At 56.6% G+C, this 27881-nt stretch overlaps 2 protein-coding genes across 11 annotated transcripts in view; both read left to right on the forward strand.

The window, feature by feature from the left end:
• Window positions 1-2569, forward strand: part of GNB1 (G protein subunit beta 1) — a 99148-nt gene extending 96579 nt beyond the window's left edge. For 4 of the 6 annotated variants that reach the window (XM_082418279.1, XM_082418280.1, XM_082418282.1 and 1 more), the window contains 2 exons: window positions 537-652; window positions 890-2569. In XM_082418279.1, coding sequence (XP_082274405.1) covers window positions 537-643 — 107 coding nt within the window. In that variant the 3' untranslated portion in view covers window positions 644-652; window positions 890-2569. Of the gene's footprint in view, window positions 1-536; window positions 653-886 lie in introns of all 6 variants that reach the window. The other 2 variants (XR_014252000.1, XM_082418278.1) reach the window with 2 other exon arrangements.
• Window positions 2570-7173: 4604 nt separating this feature from the next.
• NADK (NAD kinase) lies at window positions 7174-27803 on the forward strand. 5 transcript variants are annotated; one of them, XM_082468714.1, is made up of 12 exons: window positions 7174-7335; window positions 16246-16467; window positions 18143-18226; window positions 21885-22014; window positions 22317-22425; window positions 22517-22602; window positions 23742-23844; window positions 24205-24332; window positions 24530-24629; window positions 24700-24869; window positions 25505-25587; window positions 26048-27803. In XM_082468714.1, exons 1-12 carry the CDS (start codon window positions 7187-7189, stop codon window positions 26226-26228), a joined length of 1545 nt encoding a protein of 514 aa, XP_082324840.1. In that variant the 5' UTR covers window positions 7174-7186; the 3' UTR covers window positions 26229-27803. The 5 variants fall into 5 exon arrangements, with proteins under 5 accessions (XP_082324840.1, XP_082324841.1, XP_082324838.1 ...); XM_082468715.1 differs by having other exon boundaries at window positions 7175-7335; window positions 24712-24869; XM_082468712.1 differs by having other exon boundaries at window positions 7176-7335; window positions 24205-24359.
• The last annotated feature ends 78 nt before the right edge of the window (window positions 27804-27881 follow it).

Here is a 27881-nt window from a genome sequence, read left to right on the forward strand (position 1 = left end):
ACGGACTTAGTTGGTCTGCGGCGTGTGGGATCTTCTCGGACCAGGGCTGGAACCCGTGTCCCCTGAACTGGCAGGCAGATTCTTAACCACTGTGCCACCAGGGAAGTCCCCTGTTGCATTTTTTATTTAAGCTTTTTACTGTCGGGAGTGTTCAGGAATCGGTGCAGGAGGCCCTAGGTTGTTGAGTGGGTGTGTTTGTGCCTTTCAGTTGTGTATGTTCCTTGTTGTCATGCTGTTATCCACGTGTCTTGATAACAGACACGTTGCCAGGTTCTCCAGTGTGTTTTCCTTCTGTTTGAATCCCTCCCGCCGCCATGGGCACGTCCACCATGGGAGAGGAGCACGCTGACCCTTCCTCGCCTTGGACAAGAGTGGGCGTGAGCTTCAGTTTAGTTTCCACTTGACCAGGCTTCCTCTCCTTCCTGGTGTCCTTTCCTCACCACTGAGGCCTGGCAGGGACTGAACCTTGGGGGCTTCTGGGTCTGCTTCAGGGAGTGGCTGGATCCAGGGGTGACCATGCTGTCATCTGCTCCCAGGGGTCTTGGCCGGGCATGACAACCGCGTCAGCTGCCTGGGGGTGACTGACGACGGGATGGCCGTGGCAACAGGGTCCTGGGACAGCTTCCTCAAGATCTGGAACTAACACCAACAGGTAAGGAGCAGCCCCGTGCCCTTCCTGCTGTAGCTCTACGTATGAAATTGTGGGTCGGGGTTTCTAAGATTAATTTGGATGTAGTTGATCTGGACTTGTGGGCAGGTGAGCATTGGTGTCAGCTTGGAGCACTTCTGTGCCCTCAGCCGCGAGCGGGTGCAGCCATCATACTGACTGTGCACCTGCACCAGGGTGTTCCGTTTCTCTTCACGTTTCTCTAAACTCTGTTTAAAGCAGCAGGTGGACGCCGCTGTGACTGGAAGACCATTCCAACCTTGGAGCGTTACAGTGATAGCATTTCCAATCCACCCCTACTAACGCGGACGCCCTGCACCCCTCAGAACTTCAAAAGGGCAAGACCTTTTCCCTTCACTTATTGCTGAAACCAAGAGCACAATTCCCATTAAGAGAAGAATCTCTGTGCTGTAAACTAAAACAAATCGTGCATTCCTTCCGGGACCATTGTCTTTGTTTTTTTTTTTTTCTTTTCTTTTTTTTTTTTTTGTCTTGAATGAATTTAAAAGGAAATACTATAATAAAAATGTTAACCAGAAGGTAAACTTGAGTGTAATTGTAAGACAGACACACTTTTTTACTAGTTTCTTTGAATTCTAGATCAGTGATCCTGTTTTGTGATGTTCATGAAAAACAAGTTGAGGACTTCATCTTGTAATTGATTCTAAGTTTCAGGTTGTGTTTGTAACAGGATTTTGCAGACATTCATATTTCCTTCTTAAAATATATTCCTTTCTGTTCAGTAGTTAAACAGAGAAAGAGGGTCTAGTGCGGCCTCTCTGGAATTGTGAATGATGTAAATTTAGTCCCTAGTTTTTTTACTTTTCGTCTCGTGTCACATGATCGTTGTGTGCACACACGGCATAGAAGGATGACGCTGAGAAGTCAAGGAACCGAGCACGCGCCGTGGACGAACAGTGGACACCATCAGGCACCTTTGCGCCCCAGCCCGCCCCCTCTACCTTCTCAGTTCAGTTTTAATCTCACCTTGGGTCTCCTTGTGAAGCTGGAGGGAAGTTCATACAACAGCAACAGCACGACACTACCCTGTGCCCCACCCTGACCGTCAGGAGCCTCTGTTCTCAAGCGAGGTGCCCGTCCTGTGCTTGGATAGTCAGTCAGTTATTTGTGTATGAAACAATGTACAAATCAATGTTTTGAAAATAATGATCTCAAACTTTCTAAGTTAAATTTTAAAAAATTTGATCGTTTGCCATATCGGGTGGGTTTACTCTTAGAATCGCATGCTGTAGAAATGCTCAAAAGTGCATATAGGACTCAGTCCTTAGATGTTCTCTTTCTTTTCAGAAATAACCTCTTTAAAGCTGTAACCATTGCTCCTCTGTGCACACGCATCGCATCGGAAGCCGTGCAGTCAGCGGCTCTACACACTCACCTAGCGGGATATTCACTGTTTTCTTTATTCCTTTAAAAACAAGTCCTGTTCCAAACGATTGCTGTTGGAATTGGGGGGTGGGGCGGGGTGGTACAGGGAATGGAGACCCCGGCTCTCTCGTGGAACCAGCCTTTTGCACCGAGGCAGACCATTTTTCTAACACGCAGACGTCCCTGGTTTTGTGCGCGTCCAGTGTGGAGCAGTGGCGTTGGGACGGCGCGGGCCTCCTCCCCGCACCAAGCACTCCCGTAGAGGCAGCAGTGGCTTCTCCATCCTGTGTTTGCACCATCCTGTGTGCCCTGCGCCCTGGACCCGCAGAGAGTGGGACAAGCACCCCCCACCCCGCCCCCACCCCCCTCGGCGCCCCTGTAGAGCTCTCTGCACCCTGTCCCTCACCTTTTGTATTTAATTTTAAAGTCAGTGTACTGCAAGGAAGCTGGATGCAAGATAGATCCTATATTCACTGTACTGTTATTTAAGATGTAATAAAGCAGTTTGACATGAGGGATTTTGGCGTGGCTGCTCATTTGTGGGGCTGTTTCGGTGTCTGGGGGCAGCTGCCCTCCCCTGGCTGCCCCCTCTTCTGCCCACGTGCTTTGTCCCCCTCACAGAGAGTCCATGAAAGGAGCGGCCGGTCCTCAGATGGGCCTGCAAAGCAGCAGCACCCCGCCAGCCCTGGCCCCCTGTCACCACCCAGACCGTGGGCCTCTCATCCCCCGGCAGTGGCAGTCTCCCGAGCGGCTGTCCTACCTTTCTCTCCTCTTCTGAGCCTCTGCCCCTACTGGTGGCCCTCCCTTACTCTTCCCTCCCTAAGATACTAAGGACGTTACTCCAGAGACATACTTCCCTTCAGATGATAGAACAGTTTTCATCTTTGTCCGAATGAAAAGACCTGCATCTTGCAAGAAAAAAATGAGCATCTGCCCCACACCCGTGAGAAGCAGACACTTCACTGCATGTCAGTGAGGAAGCCCCTCACTCCACCGCTTCCCTGGACCCCAGCCCTGCCTTCTGTGCCTTCGTGCTAAAGGACACAATTTTCTTTTAGTCCAAAGTATTCTGTGTAAGGTTATGAAAGGTAACTTGGTAATTCCCACGGGTCAGACTCATAAGTAAGTGAAGACTGCTCTCAGGGGGAAGTATTCCCTCCTGAAGCTCCCTTTTCCAATTGTCAGGAAGACACAGGCAGTCGGTCCTCCTGGCCTTGCCCGTGGGGAGGGGTGGGTGGGATTGGCGCGATTGCAGGGGTCTCTCCTACAAGGACCATGGGCGCGGTTTCCCGGTGGTTGACAGCCCGAACAGTGGGTTCGCCAGGTTTCAACCTCCTCCCCCGCATCTCTCTGGAATAAATCTGCTCTTTGCACATTTTAACACTGCCAGCTGTCTCAAAATGCCAGAGAGCATCTAAGGTGCTCCCTGGGCTGGCAGCCTGAGTCCTTGGGAGGGAGGGTCTCCTGGGGTCAGGAAGCAAGCCTTTATCCTGGCACAGGGACATGTCTGCTGTCGGCCACCCTCGGGCACAGGGTGGGCACAGGAGCCTCAGCAAGGGCTGGCTAGACTGGGTGCCCTCTGAGCTGGGGCCAGGGGAACTGAGACTCAGCCCCTCTGCTGGCCTCGAGGCCGCCGTCCCACCTCCTCAGCAAAGTGGTCACTGAAAATAGGTGTCCGGGGGCACTGAGAGGACAGCCAGGTGGTGGTGCGAAGCGAAGCGCGTTCTGCACTGCGCTGCCCGGCGTGAGCCTCGGATTTCACGCTTGAGACCCGGGACCCCTCAGCCTCCTGGGCCTGGATGCACCTGGGAAGTGATGATCTCCTTGCCCCACCCTCCTCCAGGGTGCTTGCCCTTCCACCTTCCTTCCTCCGGCCTCACCTGCAGCCTCCGCCCCTAGTGTCTGAGGTAGCAGCTGGCTCTGGTGGGCACACCTGTTGCAGGTGCGATGTCCACGCTCCGGCCAGACCCTCGGCAGCTGGACGTGAACTGGGGCCTTGCAGGGAGCTCTAGGGTCACCTGCGCCCCGATGTCAGGTCTCACCGCCTCTTCCAGCACCCAGTGTTCACGTCCACTCGAGGTGTCCACCCCACCCGGCACCAGCACCCATGATGCCTGACCCTTCACGCGGAGCGCACAACGGGGTCCTCGGCGACCCCCTTCCCCCCCACGACGGTCCCTCTTCCTCCTAATGTGTGAGAGCAGGAAAAGGCCACCCCACCCTCACCACTCTGCTTGTCTCCCCCCACCATTCCCCACTCCTAGAGTCCGGCCAAATTCTGCCCCTTCACGTCCTCCCTGTGTGATCTGGGAGTTACTTGGCCTCTCTGTGCCTCTGATTCCCCGTGTGAAAACTGCAACAAGAGCACCTGCTCCTAGACACCTTGTGAGAGTTTGGCGAGTCCCACGTCTGTGAGGTGCTAGAGCAGGGAGGGGCTGCTCACGACTTCGCTCTCAGAGACCCCCCCACCCACCCGCCCAGGCTCACGCCGCCCGCCCGGTTCCCTCGGCCTAGGTTCCCTCTGGCAGCGCTCTTCCTGGGTTTCAGCAGGCCGCGCCCCCGCCCGAGCACCTGGAGGGTTTGTTTCCTGCAGTATTGTGTGCCTGGCACTTAGTGGCCCGGCAGGAAGAGGGGCTGCCCGACCCCAAAGCCAGCCCAACCAGGAGACCGCCAAGTCCGTGATTCCGGACACTGGCCCCTGGGGAGGGCTGGGACAAGTGGGACAGAAGGGGCCGGACTTGTCCAAGGCATGCTGGCTGGAGGCCGGAACTGGGGAAGGTGGCCTCTGGATAGCCTGAGACACTCCCTGTCCGCAGGGAGCCTCGGTGCCTCCCGGCCACACCTGTCACCCAGGCCCCTGGCCACTTCCTTTTTTGGGTGCTGGGCAGCCTCCCTCTACCCCATTCCCCTCCACCAGGCACAGCTGAGGCCTACTTCCCCAAGAGCTGGGAGCAGAACCCCAAAGAGGAGTTCCACACCCCGCACCCCCAATCCAAGGGCACCCCCCTGCCTGAATGAGTCCAGCTTTGGAGAGGCAGCCCTATCCACTGCACCCTCTATGGTCCCCCATCTTTCAACCCTCAGAAGAGGAGGGGTCCAGGTTTTGGGGGGTCTAAAGCTTAAACAGTAGGGGAGCCATGTTTAAGAAAAAGAACACAAAGAAACAAATACCAGATTAAGAGAATCCTGCACCTCTGGCACTGGGAAAGGTTACACCTCTGGCCTTTCCTGAACACTGAGACCCTCTGAAGCAGACCCGGCATCGTCTGCCCAGCCCACAGCCCACAGCCCACAGCCCATGTTGGCCTGACTGGCACCCATCCCCCACCCCCACGCCCGCCTGCGTCCCTGCTGTTGACCCCTCCCTGTCCCCACTGCTGCCCGGCTCGTTCCAGTTCAGCCTTGGCCCTCAGCCCAAGCAGGATCTCCTCTAGGAACCTTCCGGAGGCCCTAAAGTGCCCCTCCCAGCACTGGCCTTCTGGATTGCGGGGTGTGAGTGGGAGGCTCCGGAATCCCCCGGGTGGGCCCAGGGCCTGCTGGGAGATTGCACAACAGGCTCGGATGAAGAAAGCCACAGCCCCCGTTTTCTCATTTCTGAAATGGGGAAGTGCTCCTGCCCAAGGTCTCTGCCTGAGATCCAGAATGGACAGACTGCCATGATTACAGACACACACCTGCACAAGTTCCTTTTAGAAAGGGCACAGGAAGGGTGCCTGCTGTGTGACCTTGGCTAGGTACCAGGCCAGAGCCGCCTTCCCTGCAGACTGTCCGTGCTCTAGAAGGTTCCTGGGAGGCCTGGCCAAGCATTAGTATTATGTGAATGATCATATCCAAAAACACAGCTCAAAAGGCTTTTCTCTTCCGTGGGTGTGGCTGCGGGCTAACTTTGGGGAAGTGGTTGGGTTTACAAAATAACCAGAGGGGGAAGTTATGGAGCTTGAGAAATCCTCCCAAATTCCCGTCATCCTTGCTCCCCTTTCCACTCACCCTTGATAACCCCATGGCCCAGTGGTCCCAGGACAGCAGTGACAGGTGTCCTTTGCTGTGCCCAGCTGTGTTCCAGGTCTCTCAACACAGGGCCAGGAGTCCCGGCCAGAGAAAACTGTCAGCAGCAGGTATGGGGGTGGAGAAACCTAGAGACCAGGCTGCTGCAGAGGGCTCCGGTCCACACATGGCCTGAGCCAGGCGCTCTGTGTCCGGGAGGCCCCGGTGTAGAGAAGGAACGGTAGCTGGCAGCCGCCCGGGCTCATCCACAGTGGCCCTGCATCAGCTTATTCACAGACGCATCCCAGGAGCTAGGCACACCGTTGGGACACTTGACTCATTGCCGTGGTGGTGGGTAACGCGTCAATTCAGCACGCCTTGGGGGAACCCACCGTGCCTGGACATGGGGGCGCGGGGGCGCAGCTCCCCCTTGGCCCCCTTCCTCCCTCCCTCCTTTCTGGGTCCTCCAGTGAGGGGATGGGGGGAGGGAGGGAGAACAGTGTTGGCAAGTCACCCTCGAGGGGCCCCACTTGAGACGCCCGGCCCAGGGCCCCTCAGGTCCAGGTGGTGTGCGAGGACCCGCCGGGCTGCTTGGGGTGGGCGAGACCCACGAGGGCCGGGGCCGGGCCGGGGCCAGGCCGCTCCCTCCAGCTGTGCCGGCAGCCGAGGGTCGCCGCAGTTCTGTCGCAGCTGCTCACACCGAGTTTTGATTCCGAAAACACTTTCCTTCTAAGCAGAGCCACACCCTGGTAGTTACGGAGGCCGCGGGGGACGGTGTCACCACTGGCGACGGCTGCTGCCAGCCAACCTGACCCGCAGGATGGAGGGGCGATGGCGGATGGGGGCGGGGCCCGGGTCCAGTGAACGTGCTTGGGACACAGCGTGGTGAGTGGGAAACAGGGGTCCTGCTGGGGCCGACGCCCCTCCCCACCCGGCGGCCCCCAGCCCGGCACCCGTCCTTGCCCCCGCGCCCCACCCCCCAGGCCTCCACTCCGCCCCCAGCCCCGCCCCTAGTCCCGGCCCGGCGTCCGTGCGGGCCGCCCCAAGCGCGCGGGGCGGGGCGGACGCGGAGCGCTTGCGTATGGCGCCGGAGGCGCAGGCGCGCGGCAGGCGGGGGCGCGCGTGCGCACTGGCGGCGTGGCGGCATTGATGCTAGGCGGGCCGGCGCCGCGGGCCGGGTGGCCGTGGGGCAGGGGGCGGCCATGGGGCAGGGGGCGGCCGCGGCGCCGGGGACCGGCTAGCGACGGCGAGCGGCGGCGGGGCGGCGGGACCCGCGGGCTCAGCCCGGCGAGCGAACGGTGAGTGCGCGGCCCCTCGGCCCGGCCCGCCGCCCGCGGTCGTGGGGTCGTGGGGGCGGGGCTGGGGTCGCGGGGACGGGGGCTGCCCTGCCTACCGCGGGGTGTGGAGGGGGGAGGCACCGGCCGGCCGCCCCCTGCCCCGGGCGCCCGCGCAGGTGTCCGGGCGGCCGGACCTCGCCCCCCGCGTCCGCGCTGTGGGGCGGCTTGGCTGGTCCGGCCCTCACGCGGAGCGGTCAGTTAGGGGTCCGCGTCGCGTTATTTATCCTCGGAAGGCGCGTTTGCGCTCCGAGCCCAGCGCCCACCCGACGACCCCGGAACCCCTGGTCACTGCCTCCCCGTCTGGCGCGCTCTGGTCCTCGTGGGGGCCGCCTCGCCGCCGGGTGCGGGGCCTGAGCCGGGTGGTCCTCACTTCCTGCTGGACGGCGCGCTCGGCTCCGGCCGTGACCTTTGCTCCGCCGCGGGGACCCGCGGACCCGGACAGGCAGGTGCGGTAGCGCGGACGCCGGCCCCGGGCTTCAGGTGCTCCCGGGCCTGCCGTGCAGGTGGGCGTGGGGTGGGCTCGGCGGCGGCGCCCCGGGCGATCGCTGGGCGCTGGAGAGGAGGCCCCGGTAACCCGCAGGACGAAGGGGCGGGCGGTTCTTTACCGGGGGTGCTGCCCTTGTTATCGAACCCAGGTCCGGCTGCTTGCCGCTCGAAAGCCAATTCTCGAGAGACAGATGTTGGTAGGTAAGGAAAGTTTGCTTTATTTCGGAGGCCAGCAAAGTGGGGGGGCGGGGAGGGCGGATGCCTGTCCAAGGGCCCTCCCCCCCCAAAAAAAGGGGGCAAGAGCTTTTATAGACAGAGGGAGGGGGCTCCATGCAGAAACAATGCAGTCAGCTCTGACGGTCGTCTTGAAGCTGGTCATCGATGGCCTGACCAGCGTCATCTCGATTGTTTTAGGTAGAGTTACTCTTCAGTTCTAGGGTCGGTTTGTTTCCATTTCCTTGAGGCCAGTGCCTGGTCCTCATATAGTTCACTTCTTCCACCTGGTGGGGTTTCAGTGTCTACAAGACGGCTCCCAGGGGAGGGCTCCGAATATTACCTATGGCCCTTAAGGGGGAACAGAGGTCCTTGACTTTGCTTAATGACTGCCCTATTATTATTTGGTCTCCTTTGACTGTTTTTCTCTGTTTCTGTATTTTCTCTCTTCTCTGATTAAACCTATTCTTTGGCTCAGGGTTTTCCGCAGACAAAAGGCAGGCTGAGGACACGGAGGGGCGGGGCGGGGCAGGGGGTTGGGAAAGGACCATAGCATCCTGCTCCGTTTCAATCCCCCTTTCCTTTGGTACTCCTCAGTCTTGGGGAGGGACGGGTACGGAACAGGGAGGGGAGTAAGGTTTGGGGTAGAGAGGTTAGTCATCAACTTGGCAGGGGAGCTCGGGTTTAGTTCCATTTCTGTTTCAGTTTTCCCCAAGTGTTTGAGGGAATGGGGCGATGACCCCTCTTGGCTACTTCTTGCTGAAGTGGGGCATAGTCCTGCCTAATTTGGGGAGTGGACACAGAATTGGAAATAACTTCAAGCTCTGTGCTTAGCATCAGTATTTTGTATTATGAGAACATTACCTCTCTCCTTGATGACTTTGTCATAGTACCTGGACAAGCATTTGAAAATTGGTAGACATTTTACAATGAAGATAATCATCAAAATGCGTCTTCGTATTATTCTCTGAATGTATTGTTTCTTAATGGTTAAAGCAGATGTACAGTGTATGTTTAATAGGCCATAAACAGGCTGTTTTGGTTAGCCTAAAGTTCAGATGAAATCCTGTGTAAGCCAGAATGACTTCCCCATACCTCAGTATGTGAAAATTTCCTCCATCATTTTCCCCTTTTAATTGTAACTCTTTCCATAGAAAGCATTGATAGTCAATATATTTTTCCAACGTAGCCAGAGTGGATCAGTTGCCTGCTCTGGGTCCATTCATGTCCCTCGGTGCTAGGCCTCTTTTTGTTTGTATATTTGCCTAGTTGTCCACAGTGGGGGAAAACGAATCAGATATCATGAACAGGCTCAGAAGTATGTTAATCGGGAAACGCTTCATAGGCCATACATCTTATCATTTATACCCAGTTCTCACACAGACATTGTACATGTGCTTTAAGCAGTAAACTTAGAGCCAGCAGTGATGCACATCATGAGTAGTTATTCTCTGTGACAACTTCACTGGACAATTTTTACCATCCTGAACATCGGGGTCAAAAGTATGGTTAGAAACAAAACATAGCTTTCCATCAGAATTTTTAAATTTTTTACTCAGTTCAACAGTAAGGTCTGAAAGTTATCAAATGTTTTCCATATAATTTAACATACCAAATAATCCTAATTAGTTTAGAAAAAATATTTTTCTCTTAACAGAGAGAGAAAACAAAATTTAGTCTTGTATCAGTTTACTGTTAATAACAAAATTCATTTACTTAATTAAATTTAGTCTAATCTTAATCCTAACAACATACAAAATTCTTTTCTCAAAGTTACTTTCTCACAAACATTTTATCACTTTTTGGATCCATACAAATTTGTCCTTTTTTTCCCATCCAACCAACTGTAAGACAAAATTATTGTCGTCATTTTTCCTCAACGAAAATATCTCCATTCTTTATACTTTTCTTCTCCGACAACACTTATCCTACTTGCTTTACACACTGAAATGCTTCCCTTATCATTTTTACACATTACAGTTTTTAACCCTTGAAAACCTTAACAAAACCAAGAAACAGGTAATTGAACTGTTTGTTATATCAGTATTTTCTGATGGGCAAACTTAAGAACATATTCCATAACCTCTAAAAACATACACTTTTTCATAGCACAATTTCTCTTTAATGTGGTACAAAATGTGTGTTTAAGAAACCCAGACATCTTTAGTTTTCCTCTTAGTCTTGGCAAGAAGTCAGGAAGTAGGTAAATTGAGATTTGTTTGATTTGTAAGTGCTTACTTTTTCTTTTTAAGCCAATTAAATAGAGCTCTTTGCAAATTAACCAAAGACAAAGACACATATTGAGACATACATACATCCAGACAGAGATCTCATTGTTTCATCTTTTTACATTTCATGAATTAGGCATTGCAATTAAACTTATCAGTTTATGAATAACAGTCCTAATAGTCAAATTTACACACTCAATTTTAAAAGGCTTTTTTTTCCCCCTCCTTTTTTTTGTCTTGAAGTTTTACTAATTAACCCAAGGCTGAAGTCTCTGGCAAAGTGGGCTGTGTTTGTATTTCAAGGACACAAAAGAGTTAACTTCAAGTTTTTTCCTAGGCATATTTTTGGTCTCTCAGGGTCAGAATTCTGAAAACGGTATTTTATCAAGCTAGCTTTCTCTAACTGCGTATGCAAAAGAATCAGTTTGGGAATTTCAAAAGAGTTTCATCTTAACCAGTTTTCTTTGGAGTCTAAAGAATACTGTTGCCATACGTTGGTTAGAAAAAAATCATCTTTCTTTTTCTTTGTCATAATTTCATAGATAAAAAATTGTTTTTAATGAATTGAGCCTGAATTTCCCATTTGACGTAAGACATCAAAGATACCAATCACATAGATGGGATACATGCTCACACACCAAAAGACAGATCTGTCGCAAATCCTCTTCAAAGGATGACCAGTATGGAATCCCAAACAAACACTTCCCCAACACAAACGGTCCTCCCTCAATGGTAGACAGACATCAGAACCGATTGGCAAAAATGCCCAAATAGCACTTAGCGCCCACAAATGGGAAGGTTGCCCGGGTGCACACCGGTGGACTTACCCGGCCTTGGAGCTGGTGAGCTCGTCCCGAACTCACGTTTCATTTCCACCAACCAAAAGCGAAAGTTGGCAGCCAGTGCCGAGCATGGGAGAAACAGGGAGGATTCCCGAAACAAATGGTTTCGGCAGCTGCTGGGAACGTCGCCTAAAATCCCCCTCGGGCTGGCTAGCCACAAGCAGCTGGCTCGTCGCGGCTTATCCCGGCGGGTTTGCCGTAGCCGGTGGCTCTACTCAGGGAGGCCCCGGGAAGGCAGACGCTGCGAGAGCACAGCCCCACCGTCGAGCGCCAAAATCTCTGACCGAATCCAGGTCTGGCTGCTCGCCGCTGGAAAGCCAGTTCTCGAGAGACAGGTGTTGGTAGAAAAGGAAAGGATGCCTGTCCAAAGGCCGACCCCCCCCCCACAGCCGGCAAGAGCTTTTATAGACAGAGGGAGGGGGCTCCATGCAGAAACATTGCAGTCAGCTCTGACGGTCATCTTGAAGCTGGTCATCGGTGGCCTGACCAGCGTCATCTCGATGTTTTAGGTAGAGTTACTCTTCAGTGCCAGGGTCGGTTTGTTGCCATTTCCTTGAGGCCAGTGCCTGGTCCTCATATAGTTCACTTCTTCCACCTGGTGGGGTTTCAGTGTCTACAAGACGGCTCCCAGGGGAGGGCTCCGAATATTACCTATGGCCCTTAAGGGGGAACAGAGGTCCTTGACTTTGCCTAATGACTGCCCTATTATTATTTGGTCTCCTTTGACTGTTTTCCTCTGTTTCTGTATTTTCTCTCTTCTCTGATTAAACCTATTCTTTGGCTCAAGGTTTCCCACAGACAGAAGGTGGGCTGAGGACACGGTGGGGGGAGGACCATAGGGCCCTGCTCCGCTTCGCCCTCAGGTCGGGCTTCTCTGCGGGCCTGGCCCCGGCGCGGGGCGGTCTGGGGTTGGTGCTGCCGGCTCGCCTCCTGACCCGTGACGACACAGCTCCGAGTTCGTTGTGTGGGAACGGGCAGATGCGTGTGCAGACAGTTGGTGAAGAGGTGCCCCGGGGGCTGTGTGCGGCAGAGCCAGGAGCCCAGAGCGGCACAGGCCTGTGTTCCTCGTCGGCCCCGCCACCCTGGGGACCCCTCGGGTCCCTGATTCTCCTCCTCGCGCGGCCGGGCTCTGCCGGTGTGTGCGCCCAGTTCTGTCATGTCCTTGCCGGCACGGACATCACTTACTGGCGGGAGGAGGGCAGTGTAATAGGTGCCTCTCCGTGTTGATGAGTGGTAAGCTTTGCTTTGTCATTACTTCAACAGGCGCGTGTCGAGGGCTTGCAGCGGACATCACGTTATTGTGTTTATATTCGTATGCGCGACTTCTACTGGCTGGCATCCCCACCTCTTTGGGAACTACTTTATGTCTGCATACTTTGTTATTATGCTCCAACACGTTTTTCCTATTAAAACTTCCCAATGCAGAAGTTTTTTAAAAATTAGATTTGTGCTGTCAGGAACTTCAGTGAGCTTGGATGGAGTTAAAATTTCATCCTTTTAAAATGTTAAAATAGCAAATAAACTTGGATTAAATGTGAGTCATGATTCGCCATTGTCACAAAATACACTGTGGATATAAATTTTAAAAGCTGGTTTTCATATTTAATATGATTACTTTATTATTTTTTTTAATTTATTTTATTTTATTTATTTTTGGCTGTGTTGGATCTTCGTTGCTGAGCACGGGCTTTCTCTAGTTGCGGCGAGCGGGGGCTACTCTTCGTTGCAGTGCGCGGGCTTCTCATTGCGGTGGCTTCTCTTGTTGTGGAGCACAGGCTTCAGTAGTTGTGGCTCGTAGGCTCTAGAGCGCAGGCTCAGTAGTTGTGGCGTAAGGGCTTAGTTGCTCCGCGGCATGTGGGATCTTCCCAGACCAGGGCTCGAACCCGTGTCCCCTGCACTGGCAGGTGGATTCTTAACCACTGCGCCACCAGGGAAGTCCCAATATGATTTTTTTTTTTTTTTAATTTATTTATTTATTTATTTTTGGCTGTGTTGGGTCTTCGTTTCTGTGCGAGGTCTTTCTCTAGTTGTGGCGAGCGGGGGCCACTCTTCATCACGGTGCGCGGGCCTCTCACTATCGCGGCCTCTCTTGTTGCGGAGCACAGGCTCCAGACGCGCAGACTCAGTAATTGTGGCTCACGGGCCTAGTTGCTCCGCGGCATGTGGGATCTTCCCAGACCAGGGCTCGAACCCGTGTCCCCTGCATTAGCAGGCAGATTCTCAACCACTGCGCCGCCAGGGAAGCCCCAATATGATTATAGGTTAGTTTATTACTTAGTCATCAAACTACTCTTTGTAAATAAATATTAACAGCTCCTAGATAATTTGTAATAGTTTTTGAATACATTTGCCTTTTGTGGTTTTGATTGGTTTATCCCTTTTTATTAACTGTTTGCTCTGAAATAACTATAGACTCACAGAAAGTTGTAAAAAATAGTACAGAGAAACTTCTGCACCCTTCCCCCTGCTTCCCAGTGTTATCCCCTCATCAACAGCACAATAATGTAAACACTGTTACCTGCATTACACACACCCCTTACTCAGCTTTCACCAGTTTTCCCCTGTGTGTACGTTTGCATAACCACCACCGCCAGTGCAGACTCAGAGCTGACCGTCACGCCAGGGGGCCCCACCAGGCCTCCTTGCACTCCCTGGCAACCAGTGATCTGTTCACGGTGCCATCATTTTGTCACTTCAAGAAAGTTGTGGAAGGGACTTCCGTGGCAGTCCAGTGGTTAGGACTCCGCACTTCCACTGCAGGGGGACTAAGATCCCGGTCTGGGAACTAAGACCCCGCATGCTGCGCGATGTGGCCAAAAACAAAAAAAGAAAGAAAGTTGTGTAAATAGGAACGTTTATCATGTGGCCATATGAGATTGTCCTTCTTCGCCCCACAGAGGGCCCTGGGGTCACCCAGCCTGTTGCAGTGTCAGTGTCAGTGTCTGCTCCCTCTGATTGCTGGGTCTGCTCACCAGCTGGGGGACACTTGGGCTGTCTGCAGTGTTTGGCTGTCTCAGAAAAAGCTGCTGTGAACATTCATGTGCAGGTTGTATGTGAACATCAGGTATTTCTCTGGGATAAATGCCCAGGTGCAGTTGCTGGGCTGCATATTTAGTTTTTATAAGAAAGTGTCAGACTTTTCCAGAGTATCTGAACCTTTCGTGTTCCCACAGCGACGTGTGAGTGGGCGTCTCTCTGCAACCTCTCCGGCTTTGAGTTATTTAGCCTTTCTGATTGGTGTGCAGTGACGTCTCATTGTGGTTTTGATTTAATTCCTAAGTGCTCATGATGTGGAGCGTCTTTTCACGTGCTTATTTACCCCGGGCGCATCCCCTGTGGTCTGTTCCTCTCTTTTGCCCATTTTCTAATCGGATTATCTGGTTTTTTACCAGACATTTTGAGATTTCTTTATATTTTATAGATACAAATCCTCTGTTGGATATCTAGTTTGAAAATATTTTCTCCCCATCTGTAGCTTGTTTGTTTTTTATACCCTCTTAACAGGGCCTTCCACAGAGCAAGTTTCTAATTTTAATAAAGCCCAGTTTATCAGGTTTTTTTATTTTTTATGAACTGTGCTTTTTATATCATGTACAAAAAAAATTCTCTTTCGCCCTAGGTCCCCAAGACTTTCTCCTGTGTTTTACTTATTTATTTATTTTTGGCCACGCCGCACAGCTTGCGGGACCTTAGTTCCCCAACCAGGGAGCGAACCGCTGCCCTTGGCAGTGAAAGTGCGGACTCCTAACCACTGGACCACCAGGGAATTCCCTCTCCTGTGTTTTATTATAAAAGTTCTATAGTTTATGTTTTATATTTAACGGAATCCATTTTGATCCATTTTGAGTTAATTTTTGTTTCAGGTGTGAAGGTTAGGCTGAGGTTTACTTTCTTGTCTGTGGATATAGAATGGCTCCAGCACCATCTGCTGAAAAGATTCTCTTTCCTTCATTGAATTGCTTGTGTGCGCTTGTCAGAAATCAGTTGAGTGTCCTTGTTCTGTTGGCCTGTGTCTGCCTGCGCCAGCGACACAGTCTTTTGATTGGCATAGCTGTAGAGTCTTAAATCAGAGAGCGACTCATCTTCCTTTACGCTTCTTTTTACTTTTTTATTTTATTAGTTTTGGCTGTGATGGGTCTTTGTTTCTGTGCGAGGGCTTTCTCCAGTTGCGGCAAGCGGGGGCCACTCTTCATCACGGTGCGCGGGCCTCTCACTATCATGGCCGCTCTCGTTGTGGAGCGCAGGCTCAGTAGTTGTGGCTCACGGGCCCAGTTGCTCCACGGCATGTGGGATCTTCCCAGACCAGGGCTCGAACCCGTGTCCCCTGCATTGGCAGGCAGATTCTCAACCACTGCGCCACCAGGGAAGCCCCTCTTAGGCTTGTTTTATTCCTTTTTTAGCTTCATTGACTTAGGCCTTAGCTCATGACTCCTAATTCTCAAGGATTTCAGCACAGCTCAACGGGGGGCATGGACTTTGGGTTCGTGCTTACCTTTTCGATGCACCGTCACGGTGTTTTTGATACCTGTTTTGAGCCCTCAGTTGGTTAGGAGAAAATTCAAACATTCCCCAGTGGTTGGAGGACTGTTGTTTTGTTTCTGCTTCCATCTTTTCCTGTTTTACTGTGTTGTGGTTAGAAGATGAGAGTGTCTATCTTTACTAGTATTTAGAAGTTGAACTTTTCTTTGAGGACCAAGTACATCGGTTTGGCCAGTGTTTCATTGGCACTGGATTAAAGCGCAGGCTGTTTGCAGGACATGGAGTTCAGTGTGTGCCTGATGGTGGTCTTATCAAGTATATGTATCCAGATTTTCTGGGCCGAGAGGCATTTAAGACTGCACGATGGTGATTGCTCTCTCATGAAAGTGTGCACCCCCTGGCACATGGCCACACCCCAGCTTGGTAGACCCCTAGCTCTTCTGGATTCACTAAAAACCACAGGTAGATTCCCGAGTTCTTAAATATCTTTGGGGTGGAGATAGACTATTTGCCAAGTCCTTTGGTAAGTTGGACATCAGTCATTTTTCCCCTGATAGGGCGGGTGTAGGTGTGTGTATACGTTGTTTTGTACACAGATATTTACTGTATTTTATTAAATCAAGGCATCTGGGGTTTTCGGGCCGAAGTCCTCCTCGTCCATCAACTACAGAAATGGAACAAGAAAAAGTCCACGGGAGTGAGGAGCTGCGTGCAGAGGCGGCCTCCTACCGCTGCTCCGCGTGCCATGGGGACGAGGACTGGGGCCTGGGCCACCCCATCCGGGGCCGCGCCAAGTCCCGCAGCCTGTCGGCCGCGCCCGCCGTGGCCAGCACCCGCGAGTTCAGGTACCAGGCTTCCTCTGGGCCTGCGTGGGCGCTCAGACACGTGAGGGGTGGGCGCGCTCGCTGCCACAGCTCCCAGAGGGCCCCCCCCCCCGTGCCCACACACTGCGCAAGGTGGAGGCGCGTGGGTGGGGCCCATGTGCCGTCAGCGTCACCGGGGCCGCCCGCTGCAGCACCGGCTCTGGCACAGGCATCGGGGTGCCGGGAGGGCTGCGGCAGTGCCGGCCTTAGCCATGAACGCCACCCGGGGTTTTGGGAGGAGCTGCCCGAGCCGGCACTGCCGCAGATGCAGGGGGCCCAGTGGGCAGCGGGCAGCCAGCTCCCAGCAGAAGCTTCCGTGCAGAGTCGTGTTGTCCTCCCGTGTTGGTGTCCCTGGCACTGCAGGGGGTGCGTCTCCGGGCGGGCGGCCTTGGCTGCTGGCTCTGTGGGGTGTTGCGCCCGAAAGGGCGTTGAACCTGGTGTGGGGGTAGCAGGTCAAAGGTGGCCTCCGTGTGTGGGTGTCTCCAGGAGGGGGGTTGGGGACGTGCAGCCACAGCCGCTGTCAAGGTTGAGTGGAACACTGACTTAGAAAAGCCTGGTCTAAACTGCATTTCCCAAAATCTTTTAGTCCCCAGAGGCCCCAGCCGTGGCTCGCAGCCGTTCCCTGCACGTTCTCAAGAGCCAGGGAGGGAGCCCTTGACCAGACTCGGGCTCTCCTGGGCTAGGCTGCCCTTCACGACACAGTAGAAAATCTGTTTTGTCTGCATTGGAATTTGGAGAGTTCTTTGAACCATGAGATGGGCAGTCAGAGACAAAAGCAAGTTTGCCATCTGTGTTTGGCTATCTTTGTGCCAGTAGTTTTGGTGCAGAAAGGGACCATGAGGGGACGTCCCTGGTGGCCCAGCGCTTAAGACCCCGCACTTACACTGCAGGGGGTGCGGGTTCAATCCCTGGTCGGGGAACTAAGATCCTGCAAGCCACGTGGTGCGGCCAGAAAAGAACAAAAAAGAAAGGGACCATGATGCCACTGGAGCTGGCACTCTGCGTGACGGTGGACACATCCACATGTCACCGTGGGGCGTCCACGTGGCTCCCAAGGGCTGGCGCTGGACCCTGAGGAGAGGACAGGGAGGGCCACCTGGTGGTGTTGTCCCCAGGACGTGTGCTGGCCACACTGCCCTGTGAGTCACCTTTCAGTTACTGGAAATGTTGGGTCACTCAAGTGCTATCAGTTTTTATTGACAGCACAACTCAGAATGAGTATTTTTGTTAGAATCTTAATCTGGATGACTTGGGGATAGTTGCTGAAGTCTTGATTCCCAAGCACAGACCCAAAAGCTTGTCTTCAAATAGACTTACCCAGACAAGAATTCAGATTCCCAGGCCCTTCCCCTGGGTTGAATCCCCTTGTTCTGGGGTGGGGCCTGGGCACCTGCACTGGTTTGGGGTCCTTGTTCTAAGGAGTATTTCTAAGTGTGCCCCCTCCAACGACTGCACGGACAGCGTGTAGTCCTCCAGCCAGAGCTCTGGGGATCAGGGCAGGGTCTTCCAGGACTGTCACATGGGTGCTGGGCAGATGACGGAGTTTACGTCATTTGGATTAAAAATATTTTGGAGAGTCTAACACATTCTGTGCCTTGTCTACACGTGTGTGTCTTTCAGCCGACTGACGGCCCCTGCCCTGTGCCTCTCCCCACAGGAGGACCCGCTCGCTACACGGGCCATGCCCAGTGACCACTTTTGGACCAAAGGCCTGCGTGCTGCAGAACCCCCAGACCATCATGTGAGTCTTCTGGGCTCCTCCACTGGGCTGTTGTCCAGGGGCCACTGGACTGTGGGAGGTTCTGGCTCGGGGGGCAGCGAGTGTGTCGGGCGGCTTCTGAGGCCCCAGGAGGCCACGCGGCGCTGTCTCCACCTCGCTCGGGGCGAGAGAGCGGGTGCAGCCTGCTCCTTGGGCGCAGTGGGTCAGAGGGGCCTCGACTCATATTTAGAGTTAATTTGTTTTTTACAGGAAAAACTCTAGGAGAGAAAAATAATGTATTTCATGCTAATGCATTTGTTGTGTCAAATATGTTTCTCTTAATTATTATTGAAATGCAGAGATGTCAATTGGCATTTTTGAGAAGCCGAGTTTACTTGTTTGAGAGATAACCTGCCTTGCGGGCACAATTTTTTTTTTTTTTTCCTTTTCTTTTTTCTACGTAAGCTCTGTATTTTAGCGACAGCCTGAGGGCAGTGCAGCTTGGGGGCCCCTGGCCGTGCGGTGCTGGCTGAGAAACTGTTTAGAAGTGAAGCAGTTCGGGTTATTTCACTGGACACTTGAACCCAACTCCCTTCTCTACCCGTCGCAGCACCTCCTCCAGGTGCTGGAGGGTTCCAAAGAGGGGAAAGCTTTGCTCCTTTGCCCTGTGTCGTTTGTGTCTCAGGGGAGAAAACACTCAAATGGCTTCGTGGCCACAAGAGCTTTGTGTTGAAACAGCAGAATTCCAGGCCGGCACTGCCATTGTTCCTGGCGGTGGGCTCACCACCGAGTGGGCCGTCTGTGCCCCCTCCTTCTGGGGAGCCATGGAGGGTTCACCTTCTGCGGGGCTCAGACCAAGGGCCCAGGTGGGCTTCTGCGACTCACCGTCTGGGGGGCCTTGCTCCCTGCAGCCGTCTGCCCGTTCTCAGCGCTGGCCCAGTGGGCGGACGGTGCCGGGCCCCCGGGAGCTGCTGTGCTGTGTGGACCCTGGTGACCCAAGGGCGGCCTGGGCACAGGGGTGACTGGTGTCAGTGCCTCTACCGTCCAGGTGCTGCCCTGGCTCTCTAGTCGCTGCTGCGGGACGCGGACGGGTGCCCCACGTTTGCCCTCCGCTCAGCATCCACACTGGTAACCAGCCCCCCGGGTGCCCCACGCCCTGCTGCGTGCCCTGCCCCAGACTGCCCTGCCTTGACCTTTCACCGCTGCCCGGGGGCCCCTCCCTGCCCTCCCTGGTCTTGGCAGTGCCGCTCCCTCCTCGTCACTCACAGCTCAGCATAAGCGCCGCCCTGGGTGGCCTCTGGCCATCCAGCCTTGATTGGCTGTCACCTGCTCCCAGCCCAGCCCATGTCACAGGTGTGTGTGTGTTTTGGCCTCGTGAACCTCAGGTGGGGTCTCGCGATGGCATCTGAGCTGCTCCCCGAGGTCAGGTGGGATCGTGGGGAGGCGTGCTCCGAGCGGAGCGGCAGGTGCTCCAGAAGCGTCTCCGAGGCCCTGCGCCCGGCACAGTCCTGTGGGCTGCCTGCCCTGGGAGGACAGGACTCCACTTCCCCATCTTGTCCCTGGCCCTCCCAACACCGTGGCTGGTGGGGCAGGGATTGTGTGCTAACCTGACTTTCCCCTGATGCTGAAAAGGAACATACTGTAGAGGAGTTGACTGCAAGAGATTTACTTCCTACTTTATTCTCTCAGACCTCACCATGGATGTGTGTTTTCTATTATGTTGAAACATGTGGGATTGCCAACATCTGACGCCTTTGGCTTTTGAGACGGGGCTCAGCTGGGTCCCCCGCTGAGCCGTCAGGCATCCCTGCCTCCCGTCCAGCCCCCAGAGCCTCTGTGCCAGGGAGGGGCCGGCACCGCTCTGTGCAGTGACCCAACAGGAAGTGACCAATTGGTACCCGAGACGAGCCGGTGGCGCTGCGGTGGCTCTGGCTGGGCGCGGCTGAGTCTCGGGTCTTGAAGGGCCGTGCGTCCGGCCCACCTGGTCGGTGGCGGGGGGGCTTCGTCATCCACCTCGGCGGCCAGGCGGACTCCCGCCGACCCACCTGCCCTCCCTCCAGGCCCGGGGCCGGGTGGAGTGACGAGAGGCCCCGCGAGTGCCCGCCCCTCCGCCTGCGGGCCCCTCCCACGGGCCAAGCCGGTTCCGCAGCCCAGCGCTGTTGTCTGCGGCTGGACGGGGCTGAATGGGGCCCATCCTGACCGCCCAGGACGGCAGAGCTTGGCGGCCAGCCTGTGAAGAGCAGGCGTCTGAGGTCTGGTCTCTTTGCTGTTAAAGGCGATTAGACGAGGATGGTGTGAACAGTCAAGAAGAGCAAGTACAGGTTGTTGGGTTTGATTTTTCATTTTAGGAAGTTCTCTTGACTTGCTGTTTTATACAGCCTTTAACAAGTTACAGTGTGTTTTGCTTTCAGTTTTGAGGGTACAGCAAGCAGGGTTCTGGTGCAGTTGCACATTTGGGGAGTCTGGTGGGGTGCTGGTTTGCGTGGCACTCCTGCTGTTAGTCAAGCGTGACCGAGATGCTGGGCGCCGAGCACTGCCCTCCGCTGAGCCGCGTGTGTGACCCGGGCTGGTGGAGACTCTGGCAGAGGAGGTCATGAGTGACCCCTGCCCTCGCAGAAACGCCTGGAAAGGGTGAGTGATGGCCAGGCAGGCACAGCCTGGGGCCAGGGACCCACTGCTCTTTTAATGGTTCACGTCACGGTTTGGAGAGTTGCTGGTGGAGTCGTCAGGTTTTCAGGGAGGCCGCGGCCACAAGGCGTGACCTGGAGCAGGTGTCTTGACCGGGGAACTTGCGTCAGAAGGGAAGTCGTTGCCTGCAGCCTTCAGGACTGTTTCCCAACAGGCGGAGGGGTGTGCTGCCAGGCCGGGCGGGTGCCTACCGGGCGCCCACAGCGGTTGGAGTCCTGGCGGGGCTCGGCCTTGGGACCCCCGCCCCTCCGGGAGGACCTGCTGCCCACGGACCGTGCCAGCCCTCCAGCGCTAGGGGCCAAGGCCAAGCGCCACAGGACTTGCAGGGCTGTCGTTGGCAGGCAGGCCCAGCTGACTTTTTTTGGTTTTTGCTTTTATTATTTGAGCAGGTTTAGGTTCCCAGCAGTGAGGAGAAGGTACAGAGATTTCTCATGCCCCCCCCCCCGCCCCCCGAGCCAGCCCCTCATCGACATCCTCGCAGAGGGTGCGTTCTTTACACATGATGAACCTGTACTGACACATCGTGTCACCCACAGTCCCTAGTTGACACCAGGGTCCCTCCGTGCGGTGCGTCCTGTGCTTTGGACAGACGTGCGACGACACGTGCCCACCGTTGAAATCTCCAGAGCAGTCTCACTGCCCCAAATCCTGCCATTGACTTTAAAACCGGGTGGCTTTGAACTGTGAAAGTTAACGGTCACCTGAGTTGCTCACACAGTGGTGTGGACGTGGGGCTGTGCCCCCCTTACGAGCCAGCAGGAGGCCCGGGTCCCCCGGGACAGAGTCCCCATCGGCGGGCCCGGATGCGCGTGGGGTTTCCTCTGCGGCAGGTCCCCGAGTGAGCCTTGTTCCAAAGGAGCCGCAGGCAGGGGTGCAGTCGGGCAGCCAGAGGGAAGACACTGCTCTGAGAGCGCCAAGCCCCCGCCCCAGCTCAGGGACCAGCCGCGCTCGTGCAGGAGACACACCCCGGGGATGGGCCAGGGCCAGTGCGAACGCGCGTCTCCCCTCAAAGGCACATTCAGGACCCTGCCAGCCAGCGGCTGACATGGAGCAAGTCCCCAAAGAGCGTCCTCGTCATCAAGAAGATCCGGGACGCCAGCCTGCTCCAGCCCTTCAAGGAGCTCTGCGTGTACCTGATGGAGGTGAGCAGGGGCGACCGCGGGGTTGGGGTCAGAGCCGGCTCCCGCCCGGGGTTCCAGGGCTCTGATCCTGGGGCTGCTCAAGTCAGGAGGCTCTGTAACCCAGCGTCACCGAGCCTCCAGCAGCTCAGCAGCGTGTGGAGTGAAAAAACGGTTGCACTTTGCCCCCGAGACAGAGCTGCCGCCGCCCACCCCCCACCCAGCATCGTACAGGGCCCAGCAAGGCAGGAAGGAGGCTTCCTGAAGACCGGCCCGCCCTGACCTGGCTCTTACCGGCAGGGCTGACTCACCCATGTCCCTTCTAGGAGAACAACATGATCGTGTACGTGGAGAAGAAGGTTCTGGAGGACCCCGCCATCGTGAGCGACGACCGCTTTGGGCCAGTGAAGAGGAAGTTCTGCACCTTCAGAGAAGGCGAGTTGTCCCGTGGGGCCTCGCGCAGGCGGCCGTGCCCGGCAGCCTCGGGGGTGCTTGACGGCTCCTCTGTGTCCGCCGTGTGTTCTAGATTACGATGACATCTCCAACCAGATTGATCTTATCGTTTGCCTGGGAGGAGACGGGACCCTGCTCTACGCCTCGTCGCTCTTCCAGGTGAGGCCCCCGCATGCCGCCTGGGGACGGCGAGGGGAGGCGCGACAGAGCAAGTTTGCAAACGATACCAAATGCTGCATCTGCCGTCTGGTGCTAGACACTGTGACAGGCCAGGCGTTTCCACACACCTCGAGGCGCTGGTGCAGACGGTGCACCGGAGAGGGGGGCCTGAGGGCGGGGCTGGCACGCGGGGCTGGGGCGGGGCATCCCCCGGAGGAGCCGGCATATGGGGCTGAGTTGGTGGACGAACGTCCGGGGCAGGTGAGAGCAGTGGCTGCAGGCCGAGTGTCCGGGGGATTGGGGGAGCACCGTGGAGGCTCCAGACCACCAGGGTCTGCCCGGGAGCCCACCCTCACGCTCCTCAAGGCAGGGCCCCTGGAGGGACCCGGCCGAGGTGTGTTAGAAGGTCAGGTGTGGCCTCCAGAGAGCGGCCTGGAAGTGGGCAGGGCAGCCAGCAGGGAAGGAGGATAGGGCCCAGTGGGGCCTGGGGCCTTTCATCAGACGGTGTGAACCCACTGAGGCTGGAAGGCCGCAGCGTTCGTGGCCGGCAGAGGATGAGGGCGAGGGTCCTGGGGCTGTTCCGCCTCCGCAGAGCTGCCCCTTCTTCCTCACCTCCCACTGAGGAGGGAGCCCCTCCTCACCCGCCCGCTCCTCCCTCCTCAGCGGAAGCGGTGCTCGGGGGCTGCAGTGCAGCCCTGTTAGGGTCCCCGAGGCCCATCCTAGGCCCTCTGCCCCCGGCTGCCCCCACTCCTCTCCAGCGGGTCTGTCGAGGTCTCCCCGCCCTCCCGCCTGCTGGGCGTGGTCTCCGTGTGACAGGGCCCCACGTTCTGCCCCCAGCGCTCCTTCCTGCCTCCCGTGGCCGGTGGGCTGGTCTGTCCCGCCGCCTCCGTTTCTCATCAGCGGCCCACACCGCTCTTCCCCTGGCCTCCCTGACTCCTCGCGGGCCATGAGCGGTCACCCCGAGTAGCCCTGCCCCACTGCAGCACGGCAGCCCCGCCGAGCGCACCAGGCACCGACCCTGCACTCCCGTGCCCGCCCCTCCCGGGGGTGGTTGGGGTGCGGTCCCTCCGGGCTGGGGATGGCTCGGGTGGCTTTCGAGTGGGCTGGCCAGCTGAGTGACCTGCCTCGTTGGCTCACAGGGCAGCGTGCCTCCGGTCATGGCGTTCCACCTGGGCTCCCTGGGCTTCCTGACCCCCTTCAACTTCGAGAACTTTCAGTCCCAAGTTACTCAGGTGATACAGGGTGAGTCAGAATGTTCCAGAACCCACAAGCAGTTCTGCACTTGGGATCGTCTTATGTGATTTGGGGGCTTCTTTAACAAGGCAAAGAGCACCACTTGAGTGTTTCGGGATTCAGAGAATTCTAAATTTTGAACGAGTCAGACATTTTTTCTTAACAGTGAGAAGTTTGAGCTGATCACGGGTTTAGGCTACCATATGTGTCGAGTAGCAGTGAATTGATTTTCACAGAAGCACAGGGTGTTGCCCTCCATTTGGGAGAAGAAAGGGGGGGTCCCTGGTCGATGAGAGGGTCTCTTTTCCTGCAGTACCACTACCCCCATCCCTGCTGACCTCCCTGGGTGTGACCCCTGCTGGCCCCCAGGGAACGCAGCTGTTGTTCTCCGGAGCCGGCTGAAGGTCAGGGTCGTGAAGGAGCTCCGAGGGAAGAAGGTGGCCGTCCCCAACGGAATCAGCGAGAACGGGGTGCTGGCCGCGGCCCTGGACGCAGAGGTTGGGAAGCAGGTCATGCAGTACCAGGTCTGTGGGCCTGTCCCCCACAGGGCTCAGGGCCTTGCCCTCGGGCAGGGGGTACAGGGTGGCGGCTTTGGGCTGGACAACTCCCAGCCCTGTCCTCGGGACCTTCCAGGGAGCCCAGGAGCAGCTCGGTGCTGCCCGGCCCCCTCAGCTTGCGGTGGCCTCACCCCCAGGTCTTAAACGAGGTGGTGATCGACAGAGGCCCATCCTCATACCTGTCCAACGTGGACGTCTACCTGGATGGGCACCTCATCACCACGGTGCAGGGCGACGGTAGGTGGGCGTCAGGCCTGCCTGGGGGCTGCACACGGGGTGGGGGCGGGCGCTTGACCGTGACCCTCAGCCTGTCCCGCAGGCGTGATCGTCTCCACCCCAACGGGCAGCACGGCGTACGCAGCCGCCGCCGGGGCCTCCATGATCCACCCCAACGTGCCGGCCATCATGATCACGCCCATCTGCCCCCACTCGCTATCCTTCCGGCCCATCGTGGTTCCTGCGGGGGTCGAGCTGAAGGTCGGAGCCCACCCCCCGCCCTTGTCGGTTGGAGCCAGTGCGGGGCCTGCGGTGCTGACCTCCCGCCTTGCTGGGTGCTGGAGGGGCTTTGTCCTTCCTGGTCTCCGTCGTGTGGCCTGCGCCCCCAGGGGTCCGGTTGGCGGGGGTGGTGCTGAGAGCCAGGCCAGCCCTTCAGGTGGGCCCTCAGCCTGAGTGGGTGGGGACAGTCCTTGCTGGAGGGGATGGGGGCCAGCAGGTGAGGAACGGCCGCTGCCCGGCGTGTCCCCCACGGCGCGTCCTGGCGTCTGACTGGCCCTGCCGCCCTTCCACATCCACTCTTCTTTCCCTGCCCCTTGCCCCCCACTGCAGGCCACCCCCAGACCAGTGAGTCCCTGGTGTGAGCCCTGGTGGGTGGGGCTGCGTCTGCTAGACGCAGAGAGCTGGGGGGGTGGGTGGCGGTGCTAGAGCCAGGCCCCTGGGGCTGGGGTCAGCACAACGCAAGTTAATGTTTTCACAGCCTGGAACTGACCTTGGCACGTGGTGGGCATTGGGGGTGCCCGTGAGGTTCCTCCTGGCCAGTGCTGTCCCCCTGGGGTAGGGTCCACGGCGCTCAGCTGCGCTCAGGTAGCCCACACCTGTCCTGCTTGACCCGTCAGATCATGCTGTCACCGGAAGCAAGGAACACTGTGTGGGTGTCCTTCGATGGACGAAAGAGACAGGAGGTCCGCCACGGAGACAGGTGTGTGGGCCACGGGGCTGCAGCGGGTGGGGCAGGTGGGCTGAGGGCCCGTCCCTGGTTCTCGAGAGATCGTGTCACGGATCTGTGCCTGGGGTGACGGCACCCTGCCAGCCGTTCCCACCGCTTATCCTTCCGCCACCCTGCTCCTTGGGGTCCCTCTGTGGACCTGGGTGCGTCGAGGGGGTCCCTGCTTCTGTCCTGGGGGGCACAAGAGCACCACTGAGCCCCCAGTTCCTGGCTGTTCTCAGGACCAGACCGGAAAGCGACAAGGTGCCCAGGCCCCCAGGGCACTGTAGGACCTGGGGCCAGGCTTTGCAGTAGGTGGCGTGAGCAGAGCTGAGACGGTCCCCGGCCGGACCAGGGAGGGGTCTTGCTCTGGGGGGAGGGGTCTTGCTCTGGGGGGACGGGCCGGGTGCTCGGCGGCTCTAGGAGGGGCCACGTTGCATCTCTCCTGCTTCAGCATCAGCATCACTACCTCTCGCTACCCGCTCCCCTCCATCTGTGTCCGCGACCCTGTGAGCGACTGGTTTGAGAGCCTGGCACAGTGTCTGCACTGGAACGTGCGGAAGAAGCAAGCCCACTTCCCAGAGGACGAGGAGGACGCGGACGAGGAGGCTGGGGCAGGGCGGGCGGGGAGCTAGGCCTACGGTCCTGCCGTCTGCGCTCGGGACGGGCGGACCGGAACGCGCACCGTGAGCGTCACGGGCCCAGCGCCAGTGTCAGGTGCCACGCCACTTGTCTGGCCAGAGGAAGGGCCTGCAGTCTGCCTTTTGTCGACCAGATCAGCTGTTTTTAACGTTTTAAATCTGACTTTCCTGCATTTCTAAACAAGTGAGCAGACCGGGAGCCCTGAGGTCAGCCCAGGCGCACCCACCCTGCGTGTGGTCAGAGCCCGTCCCCAGGCAGGGACGGCCGAGCCTGGTGGGTTCCTTGTAATTCCTTGTCAGGAAACTTCCATAAATCAGTCTACTGAAATTCAGAGGGGATCAGAATGAATGGGTCTATCCTATGGTCTTGAAAATAAATGTCTCACGGCCAAAAATCTTCCTTCAGCTCCCACGACTTCCCCTGAAGCCACTTGGGGGGACGCTTCTGCTGAGAGCAGGTTGGCTGCCAGGACAGATGGGTCCCCAGGCCCCGGTCTCCTTCCCCGCTGCAGGGTGACCGGCACTGGCGGGGCGAGGGCTCAGACCACACACATTCCTCGGGAAGCAGGGACGCACCTCCCCACCCTGGAAGGTGTTCTCAATCCTGTGTCTACTTTTTAGAGATTCTTTTAAACTTTCTGAAAGTGCTTACGTACAGATTTTGTTGTGTACACTTTGAGATTTCGGCGGGAAGGGAGTTTGCTGTGAAGTGGGACCATTCTGTGCAGCCCGCGTGACCATCCAGAGAGTTGGGCGACTCTTGCTCAGAGCGCCTGGCGTGCGGCGGGCTGGGAAGGTGTCGCTGCTGCTCTTGCTTCTCCCCGGGGGCCTGGCTTCGAGGGCACGCTCTTCGTTCCAGCCCCCGCGCCTCCATCGCCGGCTGCCTGGGGCTGGGCCCGCCTGGAGTCTGGTGGGAGCTGTGGCTCGCGGGGGGCGTGTGGCCCTGACCCCGCTTACTGTCGCCTAACGGGCTTCCTATTTTTGAGTAACTGATTCTCTCTGAGTTGCATTTTCTCCTGTTAAATTGGCCAGAACAGAGGGGATGGGGGCCTGTCATTTCTCGGACTCCCTTCGGGAGGGACGGGCTGGGGGGCGCTGTGCTTTGCCCGCTTGGAGGGTCACGGGCCGATGGAAAGGCATATGGGCTCTCCAGGGCGGGCCCTGCGGCCTGAGCACCGGGGCCGCCATCCGTGTGTGTGTCTCAAGTGCTGTCGCCCCACGTGCCCATCCGGGCAGCTCAGCCGGTGCTGGGCACGGAGGTCGGTTCCCACCCTCTGCCCGCGAGCTCGGGCACAGCGGGTGGCCCGCCCAGCCTCCCATGGGCCGAGGGGGTGACACTCCCAGCTTTAGGTCCAGAAGAGAGTGGCATTCAGAACGCAGGTTACTCGTTCAGACAACAGAGCCAGTGTAGACCAAGCCCTGAAGCGTGACAGGGAATGACCTAGGAAACTTTGGGTTTTTGAAGTCAATTCTTAATGTTTCATATTGTTAATATCTTGAAAATTTGTTAAATGTTGAAAGCCTTATTACTATTTTCAGATCCTTTCAATAAACAGGCTTGTTTAAAAAGTTGGGTCGAGTGACAACTTTATTTGGTTCCTTGTAACCAACACCAAGATGCTGAGGAGGGTAGACCGGGCTTGGGGA

This window comes from Balaenoptera physalus (assembly GCF_965194825.1).
Source record: "Balaenoptera physalus genome assembly, chromosome: 1".
Taxonomy (NCBI): Eukaryota; Metazoa; Chordata; class Mammalia; order Artiodactyla; family Balaenopteridae; genus Balaenoptera; species Balaenoptera physalus.